The 25,309-nt window shown below is 30.2% G+C and overlaps 1 protein-coding gene and 1 long non-coding RNA gene across 5 annotated transcripts; one reads left to right on the top strand and one right to left on the bottom strand.

The window, feature by feature from the left end:
- Positions 1-4,818: 4,818 nt before the first annotated feature.
- On the top strand, positions 4,819-7,321 carry LOC102660453 (uncharacterized). Its single transcript, XR_001384020.3, has 2 exons — positions 4,819-5,146; positions 6,745-7,321. It is a non-coding gene; the product is annotated as an uncharacterized lncRNA (long non-coding RNA).
- A 3,283-nt stretch (positions 7,322-10,604) lies between these two features.
- On the bottom strand, positions 10,605-16,106 carry LOC100790097 (uncharacterized). 4 transcript variants are annotated; one of them, XM_014765324.2, is made up of 7 exons: positions 15,950-16,106; positions 13,851-14,080; positions 11,701-11,790; positions 11,529-11,602; positions 11,259-11,407; positions 11,014-11,095; positions 10,605-10,881 (listed from the first exon to the last, which is right to left on the bottom strand). In XM_014765324.2, exons 3-7 carry the CDS (start codon positions 11,735-11,737, stop codon positions 10,768-10,770), a joined length of 456 nt encoding a protein of 151 aa, XP_014620810.1. In that variant the 5' UTR covers positions 11,738-11,790; positions 13,851-14,080; positions 15,950-16,106; the 3' UTR covers positions 10,605-10,767. The 4 variants fall into 4 exon arrangements, with proteins under 4 accessions (XP_014620810.1, XP_006593636.1, XP_003543436.1 ...); XM_006593573.4 differs by having other exon boundaries at positions 11,529-11,617; positions 15,950-16,104; XM_003543388.4 differs by lacking the exon at positions 13,851-14,080 and having other exon boundaries at positions 11,529-11,617; positions 15,950-16,104.
- Between the last annotated feature and the right edge of the window lie 9,203 nt (positions 16,107-25,309).

The following is a 25,309-nucleotide window of genomic DNA, read 5'->3' as shown; positions in this document are numbered from 1 at the left end:
TAACCACATAATCAATAATGTTAATGTTAGGGACCAAAACTTACAAATATTTTTCGTATAAAGACTAGAACTTAGAATTGTGTCAAGTATAAGGATGAAATGAATAGTTAAACAGGAATGAAACTAGGTATATCATTTGAGGGACATTTGCCCCCTTAAAAAAAACAAAAAGTTTCATAGTATCTAGATTTACCTTTTAGTAGTGTCTACTTAAAAGAAAATCCCCCCTCCTCTACAAATTGGCCCCGAGTAATTAAGTCTTCCACAACCAACTAATTGAAGGGATTAATCATGTTAACTATTTATCTTTATTTTAACTTCTTTTTTTCATTTTAACATTTACTTTTACTTTGTATCCCTCTAACTATAGTATATGTTAAATTTTTGTCCTCCTAATAATTTGTTTTTATTCATTCATTTCACCGACGATGACTTAAATTTATAACCTTTTTAATTTAGGATCATATATATCCTCTACTAGATATATTCTTATTTGAGTTTAAAACATGCATAAATGATAGAATTTTGAGTTGATTTTTTTTAAAAGTAGAGCCAAACAGATGTTACTTAGGAATTAGGATCAACCAAAAGAATATTTATTTTCACATTTTTTTCAAATATGAGATCTTATTTTTTTTAAAAATTTAGGCATATATCGTTGGAGCCAACTATATATTGCTACTCAAATTTATATTAAGTGTCAAACCATCTACAATGTAAGTTACTTAATGAGTTATTTTAAAAAAAATATTATTTTAGTATCACACATGAATTTGAATTGTTTAAAATTAGAGAGAATTATTTACACAAATAATTATTGTTAATGGGTTACTTAAATATAAGAAAAAGAAATAAAATATTTATAAATTAAATAATTTGTTAATAATAATACTCATTGAAAAGAAAGATTGAAATGACATAAATTAAATTATTTATTTAAACACCGAAGCTCAGTTTGTATTTTGGGTGTCAATAAATGAAACAATTAAATATGACATAACTCCTCGACGGTTCTAAGATTCTTCTCTGCTGCTTCCATACACAAAATAAGTAAACCTGCATTTCGCTTTTGGGCAAACAAAAAGCCTTGAAGGGGAACAGTGAATTTTTTTTGTATTGTAACTCTGCAAGTGCAGAGAGCAGTTTATGGTTAGGAACATGCCTTTTAACACACAAACCAAAACAACCATATTGTAGTACAATGAAAATCCAATAAATGTCACAAGCAGTAGGTCCACCACAGCATTTGGAATGCCCTTATATATATATCATCATGCAAGGTACTGATAGTGATAACACGCACACGCATCAGGAACATGCACCATGCAGCCAGCTAGGTACCCCCGAATTAATTGAGAGGGCTATGTATGAAATTTCAATTTTCAAATTTAACATCACCCTGCAAATAAAAAATGGTTTGTAAATATGGGTTTCTGATATATTTTTCTTTTCTTTTTTGTGTCCAAAATATATTTTCAATTGAGAGTAAAAAACTAATTTCTCAATTTCTGTTTATTAAGTAATATGCATGAGCTATTTTAAATTTTTTGAAACGGTAATGCAAGTCTTTAAATTAAAAAGAAGACACTTTTTTTAATAGATACTCAAGTATACATATGAACCTAAAGATCTAATTTGTGACGACATATTTAAGGGATGTAGATATCTCCTAAATATTCCACATACACTTATGTGTTTTATGTGATTTTGATGATGTATGATGGGTCACACTCCACCTACTTTAGAAATGGTATAGCACACAAGAGAGTCAAGGTCCTCACATGCTTTGTCTTTTCCTTCTTTGTTGTTTATGATATGGTTGACAGGCTTGTTTGTGCTTTGAGGCTTTTGAGAAACCCCATAAGGAAGAGAAACCGTCCAAACCCCACGGGTCTTCGATGTTGATGGAGGAAAGTGATTGATTATGTTGTTGTTTTCTTTGGAGGTGTTTAAATGTGTTTTTCCAAAACTGACTCTGAAAGCAACGTTTGGGAGCATATCAAAAGTACTGTTCTCTCTCTCTTCTTTGTTTTGATTAAGACATAATTGTTTTGTTTTAATAAACCCCCCATCCAAACTCACATATTATAATATTATCTTATATTATGTAATATGTATGTATCATATAACGTATAGAGATAGATGAAAATGTTGGATGGTAGTTAGAAAGAGGAGTGGACAAGCATTAACAGTTCTTCATGAAGGATGATGGCCACATCTACATGTGGGTTACCTGTTATGATTGTGACTCATGTTAATGATGATTGTGACTCTTGTTAATGATGGTCCATTCATTTAAGATGGAAAACAATTCATGTCATTCTATTTGATAAGGAATATATTAGTAACAGGCTTTGGTACCATATGGAAAAAAATATTGTTAATTGACATTAACTGTGTTTTAATATTTTATGAAATAGATTAATCAATCTTTTCTGTTTCGTTTTTTCAAAAAGGCAAAATTCTTTTTTACTGAAGCATCATTTGTTTGATTAATTAATTTTCTAATCTACCTTTTCTTTTTATATTTTTTATTATTTTTGGGGCCATTGGTTGCAAATTAAAAAAAAAAAGATCCTGATATGAAATAATTAATCGTTACTTTTAGAGATTAAAAAAAGCAAGCTAATTTTTGTATGTTTACAAACATCACTATTTTTAAAAAGAAAAAGCATATGATTTTATGTGAAAGTTATTTAAAATACTTTCTAATTTTAATAAATTGCAATTCCTTAAACTTCTGATTATTTTTAAAAGCGCGTATAGAATTTTTTTCAAGTAATTATTTTTTAAAAATTAATTTTTATATAGCAAACGGGTCCATAAAAAGTTAAAACATGTTGCAAACCAGTATGTCTGCCAAGGCTCATAAATTGTAATTACTGAGCAGTAATAAGTTATGAATGACCAACTAAAATTTTATGAGAAAGATCAGCCAATTATAGCTCGTGGTATATTATGTTTAAAAAGATAAAAAAAAAATGTAAACATTTTATCTCAAAATGTTTATGAAGTAATTAAACGCAACACAAATGTCACTTTAAAAAAAAAAAAAGAAAATTGTTTCCGCGTGTGTGTTTGTTTCCATTTTCTTTTCCAAATCTTTTCAAGATAAATAGATAATATCATTTTATTTGGATTTTGATATTCAACCAAATGAAAGATCAAAATCTTTTGGGCAGAAAGCGTTCCATTTTTAATTTTTATTAATTAGGGGTTGGAGTCTTTACTCTATTTTTTTTAATGTAACACTGAAAACTTACGTTAAAAATCCTTAATTAACATTAACCAACACCCTTCCCTTTTGCATTTTTTTTTATAAAATTTTTCTAATATGTGTAAGTCGATTTAAGGTGCATGTCAAATTGTCAATCGTCATTATCACTAGTCTTTTTCCTTGTAATAAACTTCTGGTATAATGCAACCTTTCGGTCACAATCTGCTAGTAGCATATGATGCATCATCGCCAACATTTTCAAATTCCAAAGTCTGATTATTAGATTAATTAACAATCCAAGAAGACAAAAAAATGGAGAGAGGAAATCCGGCATGATTTCAAATTATATTATACGTCTCTTTCTTTCTATTTTTAGTATTCTTTTTTATGAGAAAATGGTCATTCCCAATACGTATAGCCGCACAAATTTCTTGAATCTATCTTATGCTAAACAAAAACGTGAACATCACAAATTTTATTATATCCTTGAATAGGTGATTGGGCCAAATCAATAACTTAAGTAGTCAAATAAATTTACATAAAATTTAGCTGTAGCTGGCCAAGTCAGGTAATGACTATCTACCAATGTAAAAATCAACTTGACCCAAAATAACATGGAAAAATCTTGTTTCATAATTGATAAAACGCTTCCTTAGGGATTAAGAGTCAAAGCATTAAGACAAGGGCTACAAGAGTCATGCAACAAAATTTTGTAGTATTATTACTTCTTGCAGACTTAAGTATAGGGGACATTTTAAACACAATTAATGAATTATTCCTTGACTTCTATCAATTGCCAATGTAAACATCAATTCTAATATTTTTATTTAATAGGCTACTAAGTCGTTTGTATTGTATCAATGTGAAAGTGTTGATTAAGATGAGATGACCTCAGGGTACAAAATTTGAAGTTGGAGGGAGGGGGTGCGTGTTTGAGTTTACAAAGAATGGAGGAAAGGGGGGGTGGTGGTGGAGATTGAAAACGAAAGAATTTGACCAGTTATGGCAAATGACAAAAAAATTATAATAACATAGAAAAATTGTAGACACGGAACTGCTTTTGATGCCTTCATCATTTAACTATATGCATATATTGATGCATGTCTCTTTCAACAACTTGTTTTTCGTTTTAGGGATGTTCCTAAAGTCAGTTCTTGCCCCCTTGAATAGCGGTGCCTGATGGCTTTGGACCCTATTTGGTGGGCCACCATAAAGGAGTTCATTTGCCACTTGTCTTTGTTTTTTTTTTTTCTTGGAAAGCCCACTGGACCAACAAGGTTGATAGTCTTCTTCCACTCCTTTTTTTTTTTTATTACTTTTTCTTTTGCCTTTTTCTTACCATTCCTAACACTTGTGATACACATATATTAGACATTGCGCAATCATGATAATGTGGACCAACAAGGTTGATTACGGTTGGTAGATAACTGAGTGATGTAAACATGTTGTTAGAAATTCGATTTCTGATCATATATATATATATATATATATATATATATATATGAAAAAAAACTTTATTAAATGAGAAAAAATCTAATTCAGTGATCTATACTTCGAAAGAAAATATTCTTTGGTTGGAGATAATCTGGTGGAAATAAAAATCATGATAATGTGGTTTTGTCACTTTTTGGAATGTGTCCTATTCAATAGTGTTTTTCATTTAGCATCTTCTGTATTGGATGCTGGTTGTGGGGCCCAAAAAGTGAGTAAAGGTTGGAGAGTGACTGAAACCAATCTAACCATAGCATAATAATAATAATCATAATAATGCCCATCTTGCTAGGGAACTTGATGGTGTTGATAAGATAAGATACACGAATGTGTGCCACTGCCACTATGGCTCAATGATTATATATGAACACAGGAAGAAGCAGTGAAAAACTTTCCTTTGGGTGATGAACACCTTTTAAGGGACTCTTAACATTGAAGGTCAGTGTCAATATCTGTTTTTTTATGCCAAAAGTTATTCATTTTCCAGTCTCGCTGTAGACTTGTTTCCTCATGAATCTGTGTGTTTAAGTGTTAAACTATTCTGGTGGTGATGGTAAAGCAAAATAGAGTTTGTTCACTTTGATATACACACTAATATCAATCAGGGACAAGGTAGTACTTATCAGCTGGTATTCTGGGCTTGTGTAAGGTATGGTGTTTCATTTGACAGGTTTGGTTTTGTTGCTCATTGGCTGTTTTAGTACAATTCTTTAAGAGAATGAATTGAAAAGTGACATTCAACACTAGTTGGGTGCCCACTATATCTTCTAGCCAAGAGCAAGAGACTAATTCCTCAAAGTATGGAGATCCAATCAAGGGCCTGATCTTTCAACAAATATTTTTTCATACAAAAACCTGAGAATCAAACTTCTGAGATGCTTGAGATATGATTATGTATCAACCATACCCCACCACGTTGGCTCACTGGTTAGGTGTATAAATTATGTTCTTTGAAAACTTTGATTTGCTGAGTAGACAATGTCAGATGTTTTCCAATACTCCAAAGTCTGCTAGATTATGTTGTGTTGTGTTGTGCCTCTTCAGTCTTTTGTATTGTTGTTGAGGTTAGGTTTTTGATTTTTTGAATATGTACTTACGGTTGTCATAGGTACGTCAACATGACTTTATATTTATTTAATTATTTCTCATTTTATTTGGCAAATCAGTCTAAGATATAAATTTCCACAGTCTATATATCCTTCCATATTCACATGTCTACTTAATCGAAATCGTGGAACAAGGCACCAGTAATAATTAATTGCTTTCCAAAAGTCCAAGTTCAAATTCAGCAAAGTCTTATTCAATGTTCACATTACTTTATTCTTTGAACATTTCAAAATCTCTCCAAACACGATCAACCTAGTACATAATTTGTTTTGACTGTCCATGATATTTTCTGGTGCATTTGAAAGAACACTGCAATGAACTTAGACCATAGAGTCAAGTCAGAAGCCATCATGCAGCCCTATTGCTCTGGCTATGTCTTGAATTTTTTTATTTTGGCTTTGGTGATTTTACTTTGGCTATTTATGAACCAATAATTTAGTGTTCAAATTTCAGCACAGTATTTATTTCTTGGGCATAGCAATGATTATAAATAATTTAATAGGCACGCATGCAGTTCAATATTTCACCTAATGGTATGGTTATGGCCAGCTTTATATTAAACTCTTCAAAATGAATAAAAAATGATGAATTCAGATTTTCTTTAATCACTGTCAGCTATGCTAATAATAAGTTATTCTCCAAATACTTTGGACTTTGAATGTTATGTTTTCTCGCAGTGTACCTATCACTAATTGAGCTTAGCTTCAGATCAGGCCATTCCAAGATTGTAAATGCTTTTACAAGAGTAAGGAGTAATAAGAAGGGATAATATAAATAAAAAAGCATTAATATTTTCATCTGTTGTTAATTCTCATATATCATAGCATAATTAAAAACAAAGGGTATGCACTTATACTAGGTGTAGTGTATTTATATTAAGGAAGAATTGCATTTGCAGCTATTATAGAGGATCAATGATCTACATGCAGTTTTTGTAGGCACTTGCTCAGAATCACGCAAAAAGGTCTGCAAGGGTCTCTTTCACTGTTGAGATGTAAGAAATGTAGCTTCCAATGTTTAACAAGTATCACAAGGGGATGGGCCAGATTCAGTTATAGTGCTTATCCTCATAAGAAAAGGGTGTAATACTGATACTGAGTGATTAACAAAGGGAAGACATGCTTGATCAAAATTTCTGCTATCATGTTAATAATGGTCACATAATTGCTGAAGTACAAGTGAATAGAGATGGACATGTTGAATAACATATAAGTAACAAAGACTCACATATTTAATTACAGTGTATTCGATTTCGCGTTTAAACGTGATTTGATGTTTATTTGTGTTTAGACACGTACCAAACACACAATTTAATGCTGCATTGCATTTAGAGGTGGTTTGGTGTGGTTTACTTGCCTTTAATTAGACACATAACCGAAACACACATTTTAATGCTTTAAAATTTTAGGATAGATGTGATGTTGACTATGTTTGTGTGTTTCACTTCTTAATTGGAATTCTCCCTAGTGTTTTACAAATAGTGAACCTGGCTGCCATTTGAATTCAGTGCTCAAGTTAGTCTCTGTTTAAAAAATGTCTTCTGGTTGCTGTCAAGGCTCAAGGGAAGACCAGTGACAATGGAACACATGAATGAGAACTGTTGTTATGGTTATGAGATAAACACTCAACTATGATTTCTTTAGGTTTCATAGTTTTTTATTTTAAAAGTTTAAATATGTTTTTAAATCCTAATAAATATTTGTTTCATTTGCTTTCTAATAAATTTTTGTTTTATATTGAATCTCTAATAAAACAACATTTTTATTTTTTGACGTTGATACTTATTTTTAATCCTTAATAAACTAGTAAATTTTGTTATTGTTTTCTGATAATTTTTTTTTCATTTGTTATTAATTGGGACTAAAATAATATTCATTAATTTATTAAAAAATAAATATAAAATTTATTAATTTATCATAAATAATAATAAAATATCAAAGATAAAAAATAAAAATATTATTTTTTTTGGAACTCCACACAATTAAAAAATTTATTAAAAAATAAATATAAAATCAAATATTTATTAAACATTAAAATATATTTAAACCTATTTTAAAAGTAGAATTAAGGATTCATGTATACACGGAATCAGACATCATATTCATATCACAGTTATCCAACTCCAACACTTCTTTATTCTTTGATCTCTCTTAATCACACCGTCAATTTTATCTTAGTTTTACTTCTCTTTTGTCTCTTCCTATCTCTCTTTAGAGTTTCTCATTTTGGAATCACTGATGGTGATATAAAGAAACTTGTTTTATTTTCTTTTCTTATAAATGTTTATGAAAAAATTTATCCAAATTACTGTAGTAAGATAATAAAAGAGTCTATGCAAGAACAGTTTTTTCAATGGATGATGCAATTACAGTTGTACACTTATACTGTATTTTCAGTTCTGTCAGGTTCAGAACTCTTGGATGTAGCTTCGACCTGGGGAACATTTACCGAAACAGTATAGAACAGTAACAACATATGGGAAATATCTTCCTAAACTTAAGATGAAGATGCATTTTTGTCTCTGATTAAACCTTAATTCAGTGTGCCACATTGATGAATGAAGTAAACCATTGGAGCATGATTAGAACCTCAAGGGAAAAAGGAACAGATGTTCTCTGCAGAGATATTGCCTAATAACTAAATCCTCAAAAAAAATTATTTTATGCAGTCCAATAATCCAAAATAATATTAAAATTCTTGTAAGGTCTGCATCAATTTCACTATAAATAGAATAATATGATTTATCTAAATGAGGATATTATTCGTTGAAGTGTTTCAGTGAAATAATTATAAATGAGGATATTACTGAGAAAAGATAATTAACGTTTTCTTAATTTTCTAAACTGATTAAAATGTTTTTAGACAAATTAAATACTTGAAGAGAGATATATAACATGAGAAATTTAGAGGCTACACTCTAAAACTACATATTTTTACTTGCCTTTGTCCCTTGGTATTTTTCAAAGCTCTGAGCATAGTTACTAACATCTTAATCTTTTGCGATTGATTTGTGTACGACAACAACCACAAAATATTTCAATCCCGTGTGGTGTTTAAGTGCATGTTTGGCTTCATGTAAAGTTAAGAGACATGCTCAAAATATGTGAATTATACAGACAACAAAGAATAGTTTCTCTGTTGGAGGTGAGTGTGACGTTCTAGATTGGATTCCAAACACATACCGCATGAGTTAAACAGCATATAGGTCATTTGAACCAAATCATTGTTTCAGTGATTTCATAATCATAATTTATAAGTTAAAATATGTCTTCAATTTTTAATAAATATTTAAATTTTATGTTTGTTTTTTAATATGTTTTTTCCTCATTTTTTATTTATGTTTTTATTTTTGATCTTTAAATTTTTTTTAGTTCTAATAATTTAACAAAATTTGTATTTACTTTTGGATAATTTTTTTTATTAACAGGAAACAAACAAATTTTTTTAAAATTATTAAGGATTAAAAAATTGTTAAAAAACAAAAATAAAATTATTTTTTTATTAAGAATTCAATGCAAATATTTTTTTAATAAAAAAACAAATATAAAATTTGAATATTTATTAAAAATAAAAAAATATATATTTTAATCTGATTTATATTAAGCAGGAAATATGTGAATTATAGAAGTAAAAAGAGTAGTTTCTCGATCTCTTAGATTGAATTCCAAACACACTACTGCATTAATTAAACAAAGTTGATTCATATAGGTCATTTGAGCTAAATCATTGTTTTATTGATTTCATAATCATAATTTATATTAAGCAGAAAATATAATGGTACTTTGGAATTCACAAACAGTCAAGGGAATAGAACCTAACTAGTAATTAAGCAGTGGTGGTGGGAGGCAGGTAACCTTATTATTACGACAATTTTGAAGCGTCAGAATTTCTAATCACATTACCGACCATAAAGACCAGGAAAGGTGAGTTTCAATTAGTGTTAATTTCAGATAAATTTTCACATATTTAATTTTATTGTTTATAAATATTTCAGAACTAATTTGGAGTCTAAAATTGATTCTAAACTAAAGTAACCTTAAATAGATAAAAAAAAAATATTTAACTTAAAATACTTAAACATAAATCACATTATTTTAAAATTAACTTTACAAAATCAATTTCATCAATACTCATTCAAACACACTATAGAGGATATTTAAGGAAGTCACCCTAATAATTTTTATTTTATTTTTTTATTAACTATAAATATCCTCCACAAGAAACGATTCGAATAAAACTATTACTAGCAACCAAATTTTTCCTTCAAGTATTTATCCTAATTACATTCCTAGGACTCATTCAAAATTATTAGTTAAACTGAAATAATCTTACACTAATTGAATCATGCTTTCAATAGTCAATTTGATAAACCTGATTAACGGTGAAATTGTGAAAAACACTGACTGTTACCTAAGGATGTTCATAGCCTCTAAACAAATGTAAAACGACTAAAATCCAACAATTCATCATTCAATCCGCAAAGCTATGACCCTCGCAACAGACGATGTGTTCTGTCCAAAATTTAATCGATTTGTGTTGGCAATACGAATTTATCAGTCCCGTCATAAAAGTATATTGGTCTTGAAAAGTCGCCATGTACACACACACACACTAATTGATACCTATATTTGTATACTCGCTATACACACACACACAAAAAAAAAATAGTTATTTTCTGCTTTCATTAGTTATCTATAATTGATTTATAGTTGACTATTGTTATACTGAAATACCCAGTTGCCTTCCATGTAATTAACAAGATTCTATGCTATGCAACCATTTCCTTCACTGAGTTGCAAATCAACGGCTTCAATAAAAGGTTCTTAAATAGCTTTATCCTTTCCAGTTCAAAATACAAGTCATGATTTACACGTATATGAGGATAGAGCTAAACAAATTACAAGCATCAGAAATCAACTGCTTACACATGGTGACATAGGCACACCACACGGTTATGGTCTTTTCCGAAGAGCTAAAGCCAATAGATAGCTGAGAGCCGAATCAACAGATGATAATGCAACAATAAGCATTGCAACAAGTATAAGAGTCAGAATCGCAGTCCTCAGCTGCAAAGGATTCATAAAAACATGCAATCATTCAATACATTTTCATAAATTAAAAAAATGAAATAAAAACATATGATGGATGTAGTGGGAAGCACTATGGTGAAACTATAAATAATGAACTAATTGGCATACCGTACTACTAAAGCTTGGCCACTCTATGTATTTAAACTGGCCAGGTTGCTCAACCAAAAATACAAATATATATCTTAGCCCCCTGAAAAAGAACAGATGGTTTACTAGCAATGATTGTATTTTTCTATAAAATTCATAAGTGAATTCTGCTAGTCTTTAATTAAAATAAAAATAGTTTCAGTTCACACAGCTAGTGTCTCATTACACTAATGCAATTTGATGACAAGTTGAAGTTTTGTAAATACCATATGACATCCTTGATCAATGTTAGCAAAAAGGGCTCCTGAGGTAAATCATCATCGTAGCTTAGATGATGATCATTCCTTGCAGCAGACGTCACAAATTTGGTGCAACTATGGTTTGCATGTTTTTCTCTTATTTTTATTCTAAAAATCTGCAAATCACAAAGCATGTAGTATCAAATGATATATTGCCACAAGAAACACATGCACAGATGCATAAATTGAAGGAGAGTGAAATAAGAATATAAGATGAGGGAGATAAGCAATAATTACCGTTTGTGATGTCAGAGAAACATCTCTGTGATAATCAACTCTTGCTGGAAACTTTGATGGCAGAAAAGGAGTACCTTGACAAAGGAAAGCTACAGTATATCAAGAAATATAAAGTTAAAGAGGGAGCAAAATAAGCATGCCTATGAAGAAACCAATGTAGTCAGAAAAAAACCTGAATAGTTCAGTGGCAACGAGCAAAGAATCACCATTTTGAGACTCAAATATTTGTTAAACAATCATGACCAATTCAATGCATGGAAACCTGCATAACCCAACTTAGTTATTAATAAAGGTTTATGCATCATCGATTCATCATTCATCTCAAAATCAAAACCTTTTTTCCTCATCTTTTCTGTGTATAAGCAAGAACCTTAACAATTGAAAAAAAAGTAGCCATTGTGTATAAAAAATAAATGAATAAGCAGTAGACATATATCAAGCATATCAGAAAAGAAAAGAAAACAAAGGCTTTAATCTGTTGAATATATTGATAGCTTGTGAGATTGATTCAACAGTCAAAGTGTCTTACAAATTACACCTTAAATTTCTTGAGACTTCATATAAAAAAAAAAAAACAAAGATATTAAGATTCCACTAAACCAAGAATTATAACTGTCAATTCTTGCTTATGATGCTATAAACACGAGCATATAAGGCTTCTGGAAAGCTGTCAGCAAGTATGAAGAAAGATCACATACTCGTCAAATGTATCACTGTATTCTTTTTTTTATTAATATTTTTTTATAAAACATTTTTCCATGAAAACTCAGCCAAAAATCATGAGCAATCAATGTACAGACTGGGTAAAATAATACCAAACCAAGTTATCATCCATCCTTCGATTGTTATTTCAAGCTCCTAAATTATTCTGTGTAAAATTAACTAATTTGAAAGGGGTTGGGGACAACTAAAGTATACTGAAAATAGGAAAAGCATTAACATCTAAAAGATCAGAGAATAGAAAATAGATCCATATTGAAAGAGTTTCTTGAAATAAATATATATGCAAACCATCATCATGCGGTCTCAACTAAAAGATTTTAGGAAATATCTGTCACTAATCATCTGCATTTGTAGCAGCTCTTATCTAGGAGTGTTTCTGTTAACCAAATAGATTTGAAATTCAAATAAGTTTGTGATTGTAAGCATTACATGAATGACATCAAAAGACTCTACAAGTCTATACAAAACTCTAAGCCATAAGAAACCAACCAAGATCTGTCAATGTACAACAGTCATTGCAAACATCATCACCCAAGCCCAGTCAATTACACTGAAGGATAAAATAAGACAATGAACCAAAGCATTCAATATCAATTAACTGTTTCAAAGTCTAATGGATAAAATCATTCAGAATTTCCTTCTTATCACTAATTCACTTTTTCTCTTGTCCACTAAAATGAAATATTTCAGGATACTGTCTAAAAGATTAGTGGCATCCTATTCTTTATATTTTGTATTATTGAATGAAATTTCATGTCGGCCCCACTAAATTACTTGGACTCACTTTTTTATTACTAAAGACAGCATAATCCAATAATAAATAAGATATTAAAAAGAGGTGTCAAAGAATGTATTATTAACATTTCTCTTGCTCCCAATTTTGTAGACTTGCACTACACACACACACAGCCTTTTGTCTAAAAGGTTTAGAAAGGAATGAAAATGATGAAACTTAACATATATTCCAATATTCCATAGCTACCTATTTCCACATACACCAATGAGCATCAGACATGAGACAACATGCCTAATTTTTATTAACATTCAACTTAACACATCTATATTAATACAAAATATCTTGCTTGAATAATGAAAAGGTCCTTCAAGTTAGTTTCTGTTTCTCTTTGCACTCTATCATGTGGCCTTAGCAACTTGGACTTGGTCCTGTAATACCATCTAATTAGCTGCTATCTTTGAAAAAAAGGTGGTGTCAGATACCCAGAACTATAAGATGTTTGAACTTTGAAGTTGCATAAAACTAGGAGAAAGAAGATCTTGGCGGCTTATTGTTCAATGCACCAGCAGTTGGATTCAACCTACAAGCACCTAAACAACAAAACAAAGTCTAAAAACAGGAAGAAAAGAGAAAGGGAGGTCTTCACATTTTTTCCTGCTTTTGTTATTTACATATGGTTTCTTTTCGGCCTTACTTCCTTTTAGAATGATGATTAGAACAAAAGTCCCACTTTCTCTATCTTATCTCTTCTCATCATTTTATCAACCCATTAATGGTTCCCAATACAATATAAGAAAATTTAAATCAATAAAATAGGAAGAAAGAGAACAGAGAGAGCGGGGGAAGAGACAAAGATAAGTGACCTTCTTGGCTGCTTCAGTAAATTATTGGTAATCCTGTAGTACAGTTATTATATCTTGCACTGAATTATTTTAGTGGATAGAACTTGTATATGTAAAATTTGTTGTGGAAAACGAACATGCTTTCTTGGAGTAGCAGGACCATAGACGTTGTGCGCTGCATATCTCTTTAGCCTTTACTACATTTCTTACATATTTATTTCCCGCCATTGTTGAAATTTTGACTGGAACAACTACAATTCAAAACTTTCATATCAGATGTGAATAACAATATCCTAGGGGAGATCGAGGACTGACTATAGGGAAGTAGCTAGACAAGAGTACTTGTTGCTGATGATGAGATGGTCAGGACAGAAATGAAAAAAAAAAAGATCAAGTATAGACATATGTTTGAGAAGAGAAGGCTACCAACCTACACTACCTTAGCCTCCCTTTGTAACTTCCAACTTCTTCCTCCTGTCACTATCCTTACTATTTTTTCTTTCTACCCCTATTCACTTAAACAATTGGACCCATAGTCAACAACTTAACATTGATGGATGATGATGGATACCTTTTCAGCTGAGCATTCTTAGATGACACACAAATGTGTATATGCCATTATATTTACCATTTGGGCAGGACATTGAACAACTGTGTTAAAAAATCTCAAGCCGCCGCCTTTATTTTATTTATTCTTCAGAATTCTAATTAACAGGTTTTCATCAAATTTAACAGCATGCATAATTCTCAAAGCTACCTAAATGGGTTCTCCCCTTGATACTCAAAACAACTACAATAACAAATGTGAATGCAGCAAAGGAAAAATGCACATGTTATTTGAATTCTGGTTTGTGAACGAAGTAACAGAGAACAACTTCAAAGGAAGAACAAAACACATATAAAAGAACCAAGCAAGCACTCTGATTGAAGAACTGAAGCAGTGAATCAAGAACCAATAAATCCCATAAGACTTTTATACCAGATAGGTACTCAGCCTATGCCGAAAACCCATTATACCCCAGTAATACCTTTGGAACACTAAAGCATGTTCCATGATAGGTCTCGGCATTCAGACCTGCCAAATACCAAACACCAGGTACCTGTTCCAAGGCCGAGTACCTAGTACCATCTATAGTAACAAGTACCTGGCCTAGTCAAGTACTGTCGTCCCCCATGGTATCAGACACCTGGTTTGGCCGAATGCCTAACACCCCTTGTGACATCAGGCACCTGGATTGGCCAAATACCTAACACCCCTTGTGACATCAGGCACCTGGATTGGCCAAATACCTAACACCCCTTGTGGTATTAGGTACCTGGCTTGGCTGAATGCCTAACACCCCTTGTGGTATCAGGCATCAGGCTTGGCCGAATGCCTAACACCCCTCGTAGTATCAGGCACTCAGCCAAGTCGAATACCTGATACCCCTGCTAAGTATTTGATCTGGCTGGATGTATCCTCATCCAATCTTTGGTAAAAGTTTAAAAGAGATCACCTGGATTAACTGGTAAAGAATCATTAAGGGAGAGATCAATTCCTTGATGATAATTATAAGGACATTACCTAAAGAGGCAACCTTGAGAAAAGGCCCATAGGTCTAAGGTCCACCAAGGTATATATAAATAGATGTGTGAATATCGAGATAAGAACACAGTTGATTCTCATTTATTACCCTTGCTTATCGCTCTCAACCAAGACCTGACTTGAGCGTTGAAGTGTCTTTTGGAGGTACCCACCCCTGATTGGTTAAGTGCTACTTGAAGAAGGAGGAAGAATACCCAGAGGAGAGGAAGTCAGCAAGGAAGAAAATTACCTGTCTATCCCTATGGAGATACAACTTTCACATTTTCACAGCATAAACAATCAGCACCCCCACCCCATCAATTTGTTTACAAACAGAGCCTATGTGAGACTCATTACTCAAGGCATCATATGTCACTAAAACGCAGAGAACAGGTGACTCAAAAGTTTCAAACACTTTGAGAACCATCATCCAGCATGCATATTCATAATCACTACAAGTCTACCTTCTGGCCTTTTATAAAGCAAGTTATGAGCAGAAAAAAAATGGAGATAAAGACAAATCCAAAGCTACTGAAACAATGGTGGCGGAAAATACCTGACGGTGTCGGAAATGGCTGAGAGGATGCTAGGAACGCCTACGGCGAACAACCACAACGGTTAAACTTGTTCTACCGAGGCGACAACTACACTCGCGTTTCGTTCCGGGTGAGGAAAGGAAATGATTAGGAATGTTAAAATTGGTTTAGATATGTTTTTGTGCTTTTTTTTCATCTTTATAATTTTTTTAAAAATAATTATTGTAAATTTTATTACTTTGCTTTAGTGTTTTTAATATTTTTTATTTCTTATAATATTTTTTTGATTTTGAATTGGTCCATTTGAGAAATATTTGATAAGAGATAAATATAATTAATTTATATATTCCAAGAATAAAAACAAAAACATGAATATATATTACAAGAATTAAAATAAATAACAAGAATCAAAATAAAAAATATGAGAATCATTTAAAAAATAACGGGGTAAAATATGTTTAAAATTCTTGTAAAATTTTAAAATATTAATTTGGTTTTTATAATTTTTTTTATTAATTTGATCCGTGTACAAATTAAATATATTTTTTATGGTCTCAAAAAATCTAAAGTGATTGAGAAATTTAATACAAATGAATTAAATAATTTGTAATAGTTAAAAATTTAAAATGAAGTAAATAATTTTTTGCATCTAAAAACTCCAAAAAATTGTAATTTTACATCACTTTCTAGTAAGATTTGGGAAAATATATAGCAACAATGAAGAATGGTGTCTCCAGGGTGTGCTCTAGAAGATAAAGAGAATGTAATTAAGTCTATTAATCATGTAAGAGAATCATATAAGAGAATTATTATAGAGGATCATAAAAATATGTTTGATTTTTATTGGGATCAAATTAATGAGAAAAATTTTATAAGGACTAAATTAATACTTTTTCAAATTTTATAGGAACCTTAAACATATTTTATCCAAAAATAATTTTATAAGAAAAAAAACTAATTAGAAGAACACAAAATATATTTTAAACCTTTAAAATTTTAAAGGGTTGTATTTGTCCATAAAATTTATCAAGAGATTTCCAAGGATATAGCTCATATAAATGTAGCAAGTATGATAGATCTTCTTTATTTAATTAGTATCATTTTGTCTTTTAAAAAAATAATCGCATTAGTTTGAAGGTTAAATTCACCAAAAAAAGAAGTTTGAATGTTGAAATCGCAAATCTGATAAAATCAAATTGGTATCAAATTTGGACACATAAATCCACAAACCTTATAATAATATTTTGTGAGAAGTTTATTATCATTTATAAAATCCTCCATGCCCCTATTATATAACACAGGGAATGTAAACTCAACCGATGATGGTTTGAATCAACTCAAAATTTCTATTTAACTTTTTTGCTTTTTCATAAGCAAAAATTTCATTTATTGAAAGGATACCTTAGCATAGGTTAGGATAAGAGAAATACTATGAACATATTTTTTAACATACTCTTTTGAATATATTTTATTTAAATGGTTAAAATTTATTATAAATTACAATATTTTGTGAATTTCACATCATATTTAATGCTATTTTTTTAAATTTTGTAATTTTCAAAAAAAAATTAACCAATAAAATAAAATATAATATAAAAGTGTGATAAAAAATATATTACTAATATTTCTCGTAGTTATGAGATGATAAAGTATGGTAATTAAGACGGTTATATAAGTAGAAAGGCTATAAGTCGAAAGGGTAAAGACATGTTGGAACAAATCAACCACTTAAAAGATAAAACGCATCAATATGTCCTCTCATAATCTTGATCAACAAGGCCCACACACAAAATTCTAATATAATTCTTAGACAGACACACTGCAGAATGCTTTTTGAATTTATACATGGTAACGGTTCAATTGAGCTGCTACTGAAGAATTTCTCTGCATTCTGTGCCTTATCCTTAGCAACATAATGTGGCACGTGGACTCTTCACTAAGGATGCTCAAGCTGGTCAAGTATCACCTCTCCTAGACAAACATGGGGAGGGTGTTGTCAGGTGATTAGGGGGCATACATGTTTGAAGTTTAATAGTATTTTGCTACCTTACTTGCATTTGGCACGTAGCATGTTACCCTTGTCGAACATATCTTATGCCACTATGGACTAGTTGGTTAATGACACATGTGGGTTATGTTTGCACCAAGAGAAGTGGTTCCTTTTGGACGCTTGATTCAACATGTTTCCTAACTATGATAGGACGGATTGAGTAAATAAGGATTCAGAAGCACTATTCCTAATTTGAGTTTAGAGTTTGGGTCCGTTTGTTTTATTTTAATTGGAAGTATACTCAAATTAATTTAATTCATAGATTTACATTGAAGCGTATGCATAATAAGAAAGAGTTGATTTTGCGTGTAAAACAAAAAACCAAGGTGAGTTTAATTCACCGCTAACCCAAACTTACACTAATCAAACTACTTAAATAAGTTTTATATGTTCATGAATAAAAAATATAAGAATTTAAAAATCAAGTTAATATTTAAGATTTTTTATGAATGATTAATTTTATTTATAAATTATATGAATTTTCAGATGTGGAAATTCTATCTAAACAAAAAATTGTGGAAATTCTAAATACATTCACTACTAAAAAAGTAATTTTTTATGATGCGCTTTTTAAAACGGTTCCCAAAAAACCGTCTTAATATATAAAGCGGTGACATTTTTGTAAATAATAAAATACATATGAGGATGGTCTTATCAAAACTATGTTAAAAATGACTTGAAATTAGTGTCACTCTCCCACATGAGCCTTATCCTCGTTGTCACACTCGGTCTTCAAGTGTTCAAAGACTATTCACATTCACTACTTCTCCTTCCACAAGACCTTCTCCTTCACTTCGTTACCATCTTCATTCTTCTCCACCACCTCACTTTTTGTTTTCCTCCTCGTCGTTTAGGTTACACTCCATCAGAGCCTCCTCCCAAAACAACCTCGCGTTTCACACCCCCTCTACTCCAAACCCTAACCTCGTTCATCGTCGCCATTGCCTTTTTCTTCATTTGCTTCCACAACACACCCCCTCGTTCTTCACCTCGCACCGGAACGCGTGGCTGGCGGAAGAGAAGTGCCTTCGACACCAGATTGATGCCACGACGGAGGAGATCGCGCACCTGGTGGAGCTCGATGACAGAGGAAAAGCATTTTTGGGAACAATAATGGCTTTGATTCAGAGTCTGCAACACCCAAATGAAACGACAATGACCAAAACAAAAAAAGACATTACCGAGAGAGCGATGATGCTGGAAGAAACGACGTTGATTGACTACATAATGGAGGCAGCATCTAGGTCTCACTTCTCTAGCCTGAGACTCGATGGCTAGGTCCCATCCTCCGCCACCGTCGCGTCCTCCACTCCCGATTCAACCCTAACCCTAAATTCCCTTCCCAATCAACCCTTCGTCATAGGTCACTACTCTTTTTTTTTTTTTTCTTCACACTTTTCTTTCCTTCAATGTTCCAATTCCAAAATTAAAACGAAAATGTGATTCACACGTGTATGTAGGAGTTTTTGGAGGTACTGCCTCGAGCAAAACCACCGTCTGCGATATGATCATTCAACAACTCCATGATCACCGCGTTGTCCTCGTAAATCAGGTATCTTTTTTTTTCTTCTTTCAATTTAAATTAATTAATTAATTTATAGTAAATTTTGTTTGAATTTATATTTTATAATTATAGGACTCGTTTTATCACGGGTTGAATCCTGAAGAGTTAGAACGTTTTCACGAGTACAATTTCGACCACCCCGATAATTTTCAATTGTACTCACTTTATGTGTGTGTGGTTGAGTTTAGGATGAATAAAGTTTCATTTCTTTGTAGATGCTTTTGACACGGAGCAGTTGTTAGAGTGCACAAGGAAGCTCATCAGTGGCCAGGGCGTGCATGTTCCCATTTATGACTTCAAGAAGCACCAATGCTCTTTCTGATAGTTTTCGCCAGGTTTTCGATTGAGCACTTCACTGCATGCTTTGATTGAATATTAGGTATAGACGGTTACAATAATGTGGATAGTTACAATAATTTATACTGCGAATAATGTGGATAGTTACAATAATTTAAAATATTTTTAATTTTTTTTAAAAAAACACATTCTAAGACAGTTCTTCGAAAAATCATCTTAGAAAGAAAACCGTCTTAGAATCCTCTATATATTTTTATTTTTTTTATAAAAAAATGCATTCTAAGACGGTTATCTTAAAAATAATCTTAGAAAGTGTACCATTCTAAGACGATTTTTAGCTAAAAACCGTCTTAGAATGATATCTTTTTTTAAGACGGTTGTCTATTGAACCATCGTAGAAGGTGCAAGTTTTCTACTAGGTCTCTTACAACGATGGCTAATAATCAACGTAGAAAGCCTTTTTTGTAGTAGTGATTTTACTTAAATGACTAGGAACACATGGCCTTGAAAGTACGAAAGTGATTGCAAATGACAAGAACTTTATTTTTCTTTTCAATCCTACGGTGTTGGGAAAGCAAGTGGTAAACATAAACAGTATGAGGATTGGAAACCTTAACTCATTAAAAAAGATAATGATATGTAGGACGAGTTCTAGCGTGTGAAGGATGAACTGAGTTTGGCAGGTGCTAAATAATAATATTGTGCAATGTGATAGGTTAGATATAATCAATGGTTCAGATAAGTGAGGATTATGGTGGACATGCTTACACCAGAATAAATTAAGAAAAAATAGAATCTATCGTTGTCCTCTACCATTTTTCTTCTCTGTTGTTGGTGACGTCGACACCGTTCATGGTCAGGTGCGGTATCTCGCAAGGTTTTTCCTCTTCTCAACAACAAACGCAAACGCATCGATGTAGATCTTCTCCTTTTGTTTCTTTTTTTGCATCTCGTACTCTCGTCAACGGAAAAGATCAAACATCACAACGACATCTGCATCAGCATCGATTTTTCCTGTTTGTGAAATGTTACTAGACATTGGAGTTTTCTGAAAAGGGATTTTTGTTTGAGGGTTTGGCTTTTGTGAAACAACCAGATTGACAATAGGGAGGTAGAGTAGGAGAACTGTGGCGTTGGAAGAACCAGGTCAAGTGAGCACAACGTCATTTCATTGTCACAACACACACCCCGAAGCTTGTGCCCCTAATCGAAGCACCTGCTAGAGAATGATATGGAAAACCGCAAATGTGAAAAGGCAATGACTCTCTTCACACCTCTAGTTAAAAAAATTTTATTTTCATCCAAACAAATATTTTAAAAATTTAAGAACACACTGACGTCGAGTGTGGAGGACGCTGACGATGAAGCTGTAGGAGTTGGTGAGGTGAAGGGGACAACAACAAAGGCAGAAAGAAAAAAAATTGTTTTAGATTTAATTTGATGTAGATACTTTTATTATAATTTTTCACTTATCTTAACTGTTAATTCTAGAACCCATCAAATCAGACGACCAGTTTAGGTTTCGCACCTATCAAACTCAATTTTTCTTTAGCACAATAGAACTCATCTATATGTAGAACCTTTAGTGTATATAGACACTTTTACACACCATACATTACATTCTATCTCTCTTTCATTTTTTTTATCATAACTTAACACTTTTTTCCACTCTGAATGTTATAAAAAAATTGGTGTTCATCGATCTTTTCTGGGTTAAAATTAGAATTGACTCGATTCATCGTCTAGTTCGCAACACTATTAATTACATGCCAAATTAAAATCAAATGGATGATGTTGACAATGCCAAAGTCTAGAGGTAGAGTCCAGCTCTCAGGGCAACAGCCGGCGAAGAAGCCAATTAGTTACACAAGAAAAGCAAGACTGAAATTAAAATCAATGTCCAAATAATCAAATAAAAATGAAATAAAGAAAATACTGAAATTTTCATATATTTTTTTGTGTGTGCACCAAAGTCGATAATATTAATTTTTTTGTAAGATATTTTTTAGAAATTTATTTGGGTTTTTATAAGATATTTTTTTAATTCATAAATGCATTAATTATTTTTTTCCTATGTATTTTTATTTAATTATTATTTTTCCAAACATTAATGAAAAATAATTAAGTGAATACAGATAAAAAATGATAATTTTAAAATTATGGTATAAATCATTCACATATTTAATATAATTAACTATTTTTCTTAAGACACGTGAATTAATTAAAATGACCTTATAGTTAGGGATAGAAAAAGTATGTTGAAAGATAATACCTAATTTGTGGGGATTCACAATTCCCAACCAATAATATTAGTCATTAGTACTTTTGATGATGAATACTTTGTATCAATATCTTTATGAAAAAAAGGTCTATCACCAGTAAATTGTTTAAAAGCAAAAAGCTTGAATACATTTTTTTGTCATTGTAATTTAGCGCATTTTTTCCTTTTCTTCCATGCAATTTTTTTTCTTAGTTTTAGTTATTATCAAATGTTTTTGTTTTATTTTTCGTCCTTAAATTTATTTAGATAATGTTTTGAACAATAAAAAAGTGTTTTGAATAGTGAAAAAATACTAATAAAGTGTTTTAAAGACAAAAGACAATAAAAAAACACATTTTACAAGAATTAAAATGAAAAAATAAAAATTATAAAAACAAAAATGAGAAAAACACAAAATTACAAGAAGGAAAAATGCATTTAAATTATGTAAAAAAATTGCATGCACGCATCCAACAAGCGAAACTATCAAAAGGGGACAATTATTTTTTGAAATTTACCAAATGAGGATAAATTTTAAATTAATACCTACAAAGGAATAAGTCGTAGGATATCCTACAACTTTTAAAGCCAAAGTCATAAATTAATTGAAAACTTTTGTTTTTTTTTTTTTTACCGAAATCATAAAAAAATAACTATTGATTTTTTTTAATTACAACTTTAAAGTCATAAATTTTTTAATATTTTAAAAAAAAATATTTAGAAGTGGTAATGTTTACAACTTCAAAGTCATAAATTTTTTAATATTTTAAAAAAATAATATTTAGAAGTCGTAATGTTTACAACTTCAAAGTCATATTTTTAAAAAAAATTAATTATTAACGAATTTAAATTAGTTTTAATTTTTAATTTATAGTTCAATGTTTTTAATATTTTTGTTACCAATATTTATAAATAATATTAACTTAAAATTTATCAAATAATATTAAATTATTTTCAAATCTTTTTAATTAATTTTTATAGTTATCATTAAGTAAATTAATAATTTCACACAATATTATTAATGAAAAGTAGTTGTTAAAATAAAAACAACATAATACATTAATATAAAATGAACAATACAAATTAAACACAAGTATAATGTTAAAAAGTAAAAATAATATTAGCCGTCAACTTACTTATATGGATAATTACTACAATTATGTTTTTCAATTCTACACAATGAGTATTTCTTAGACCTATTTAAAATTAATTCGTTCATCTCATCATGCATACGACTAATGATTGACCTTCTTGTGGTATTTCATCGTTTCGAAGGATCAGACATAAAATATGAATCAAATATTAAGATCATTTATCTTTACTTTCATTTTAATATTTTTATTTAAATTTAACTCTTTTATTTACATTATTTTTTTATTTTATAAAGCAAATAATAATACTTAACACTAGTAAAAAAATATAAAATAAAATAATATAAAAAAATAAAAAATATTAAATAAAATAATATAAAAATATATAAAATATTAAATAAAATTATAAATTAAAACTAATTTAAATTCATTAATAATTAATTTAAAAAAGTATGACTGAAATGGTAAATATTTTTATGACTTCTAAATACTATTTTAAAAAATAAAATGTTTACAGCTTATTAATTAAATATACGTACAGTTACCAATAAACTATAAACAAAAACTGAAAAATCTAATTCCTAAAGATGAGATTTCAGTCTTAATTTCCTTCTTTTCCTTGACAAGTTATTTTCCTATCGTGTCTTCTTATAAGAAAACAATGACATTTGGAGCATTAAAGACGAGGAAATAGACTTCTGGCTTTTTCAAAGAGATCTGCTCGCCGTGAAATGATACTATATATCACTCATGTCATATCTATAAATAATTTGTAATTATTTAAAAACAATATATTTGTGGTTAGTTATATGCTTAATACAGTTGGTATAATTATTAGTATTATAGATCTACAAAATATATCTATTCTAATAAGTTAATATGTTAAATAATTGCCATATTATATTGATGAAAATAATACTAACACTTGATATTTTTTCTGTAAGAATAACATTTTTTTAATAAAATTTGTATAACTATAGTTAGACGTCAACCCTAATAACATAGTATATATAAAGGTAAATAGGTAAATTTATCTTTAAAAAGTGTAATGCGATTATAAATTGATTCATAAAAGATGAAAAATATAAATTTAATTTTTAAATTTACAAAAAATGTGATAAACTATTTTTCCCGCCTTTAAATTTATGAGATCATTTTATTAATGAGTTATAATATTCAAGGATCAACTTTGTAATAAGTTGTATTTTTTATTATCAATTTCATATTAAGTTGTAAAGTTTAGGAGATAATTTATTATTAAATTATTTGCAAGATTAATTTATCACATTTTTACACATTTAAAAATAAATTTAAATTTTTTATGAAACCAATTTATCGACATATCATAATTTTATTCACAAATTTAATTATTTATTTTTTATATAAATATATAATTAACTGAAACCTAAGATATTCAGTTTTCACTATACGCTAACTGGGACTTAACACATACTAGCATACTACTTGGATCTTGGGAATGTGTTATTAATTGGAGTTAGATTCATTAGACCACATGCATGATTATAAACTGCGATTTTATTCCGCAACATAAATCAATTCAAATAAGGAGAAAAAAAGGTTATTTTATTAGGTGTGAGAATAAAATCAAAACATTGTAGATCATTATGAAAATTAAATTGAAGTATCTGGAGTCTGTCAATGAAAGAGACGAATTAAATTATACACTAGATTGATGTGGACAGCCATAACCAGGGTAGCTCATCACATGGGGCTCCTTTTGTAAGGATTCTAGCCTCACATGACTGTGTTCAACTCAACCACCTAGACAACAAATCTCGTTGAAATGTACATAATGTATGTGCCCATATTCTGTGCTTCTTTTGAAACCCTAGTTCTTGTGGGGTTTGCTGGATAAAGATGTGGTTGCTGCGTTACAAAACCACCGAACCAAATAAACACTTGCATGCCCCAGGTGTATTCTTTCTTTCAGTGAGGAAAAAAAATTCAAAACATTGAGTAGCTAGCTAGTGTCTCTCTCTCTCTGTGTGTATATATATATATATATATATATATATATATATATATATATATATATATATATATATATATATATATATATAATAATAATAATAATAATAATAATAATAATAAAGGTTT

This window comes from Glycine max, chromosome 13 (genome assembly GCF_000004515.6).
Source record: "Glycine max cultivar Williams 82 chromosome 13, Glycine_max_v4.0, whole genome shotgun sequence".
Classification (NCBI taxonomy): Eukaryota; Viridiplantae; Streptophyta; class Magnoliopsida; order Fabales; family Fabaceae; genus Glycine; species Glycine max.
The sequence above is the reverse complement of the archived record's forward strand: the minus strand, read 5'-3'. Positions and strand labels throughout refer to the sequence as shown.

Coding starts and splice junctions, on each gene's coding strand:
- LOC100790097 (XM_006593573.4), bottom strand. CDS start 11,737: ATGGTGATTCTTTGCTCGTTGCCACTGAACTATTCAG. Junction 11,408..11,528: donor TTTCTCTGACATCACAAACG/GTAATTATTGCT, acceptor TGTGATTTGCAG/ATTTTTAGAATAAAAATAAG. Junction 10,882..11,013: donor GGCCAAGCTTTAGTAGTACG/GTATGCCAATTA, acceptor AATCCTTTGCAG/CTGAGGACTGCGATTCTGAC.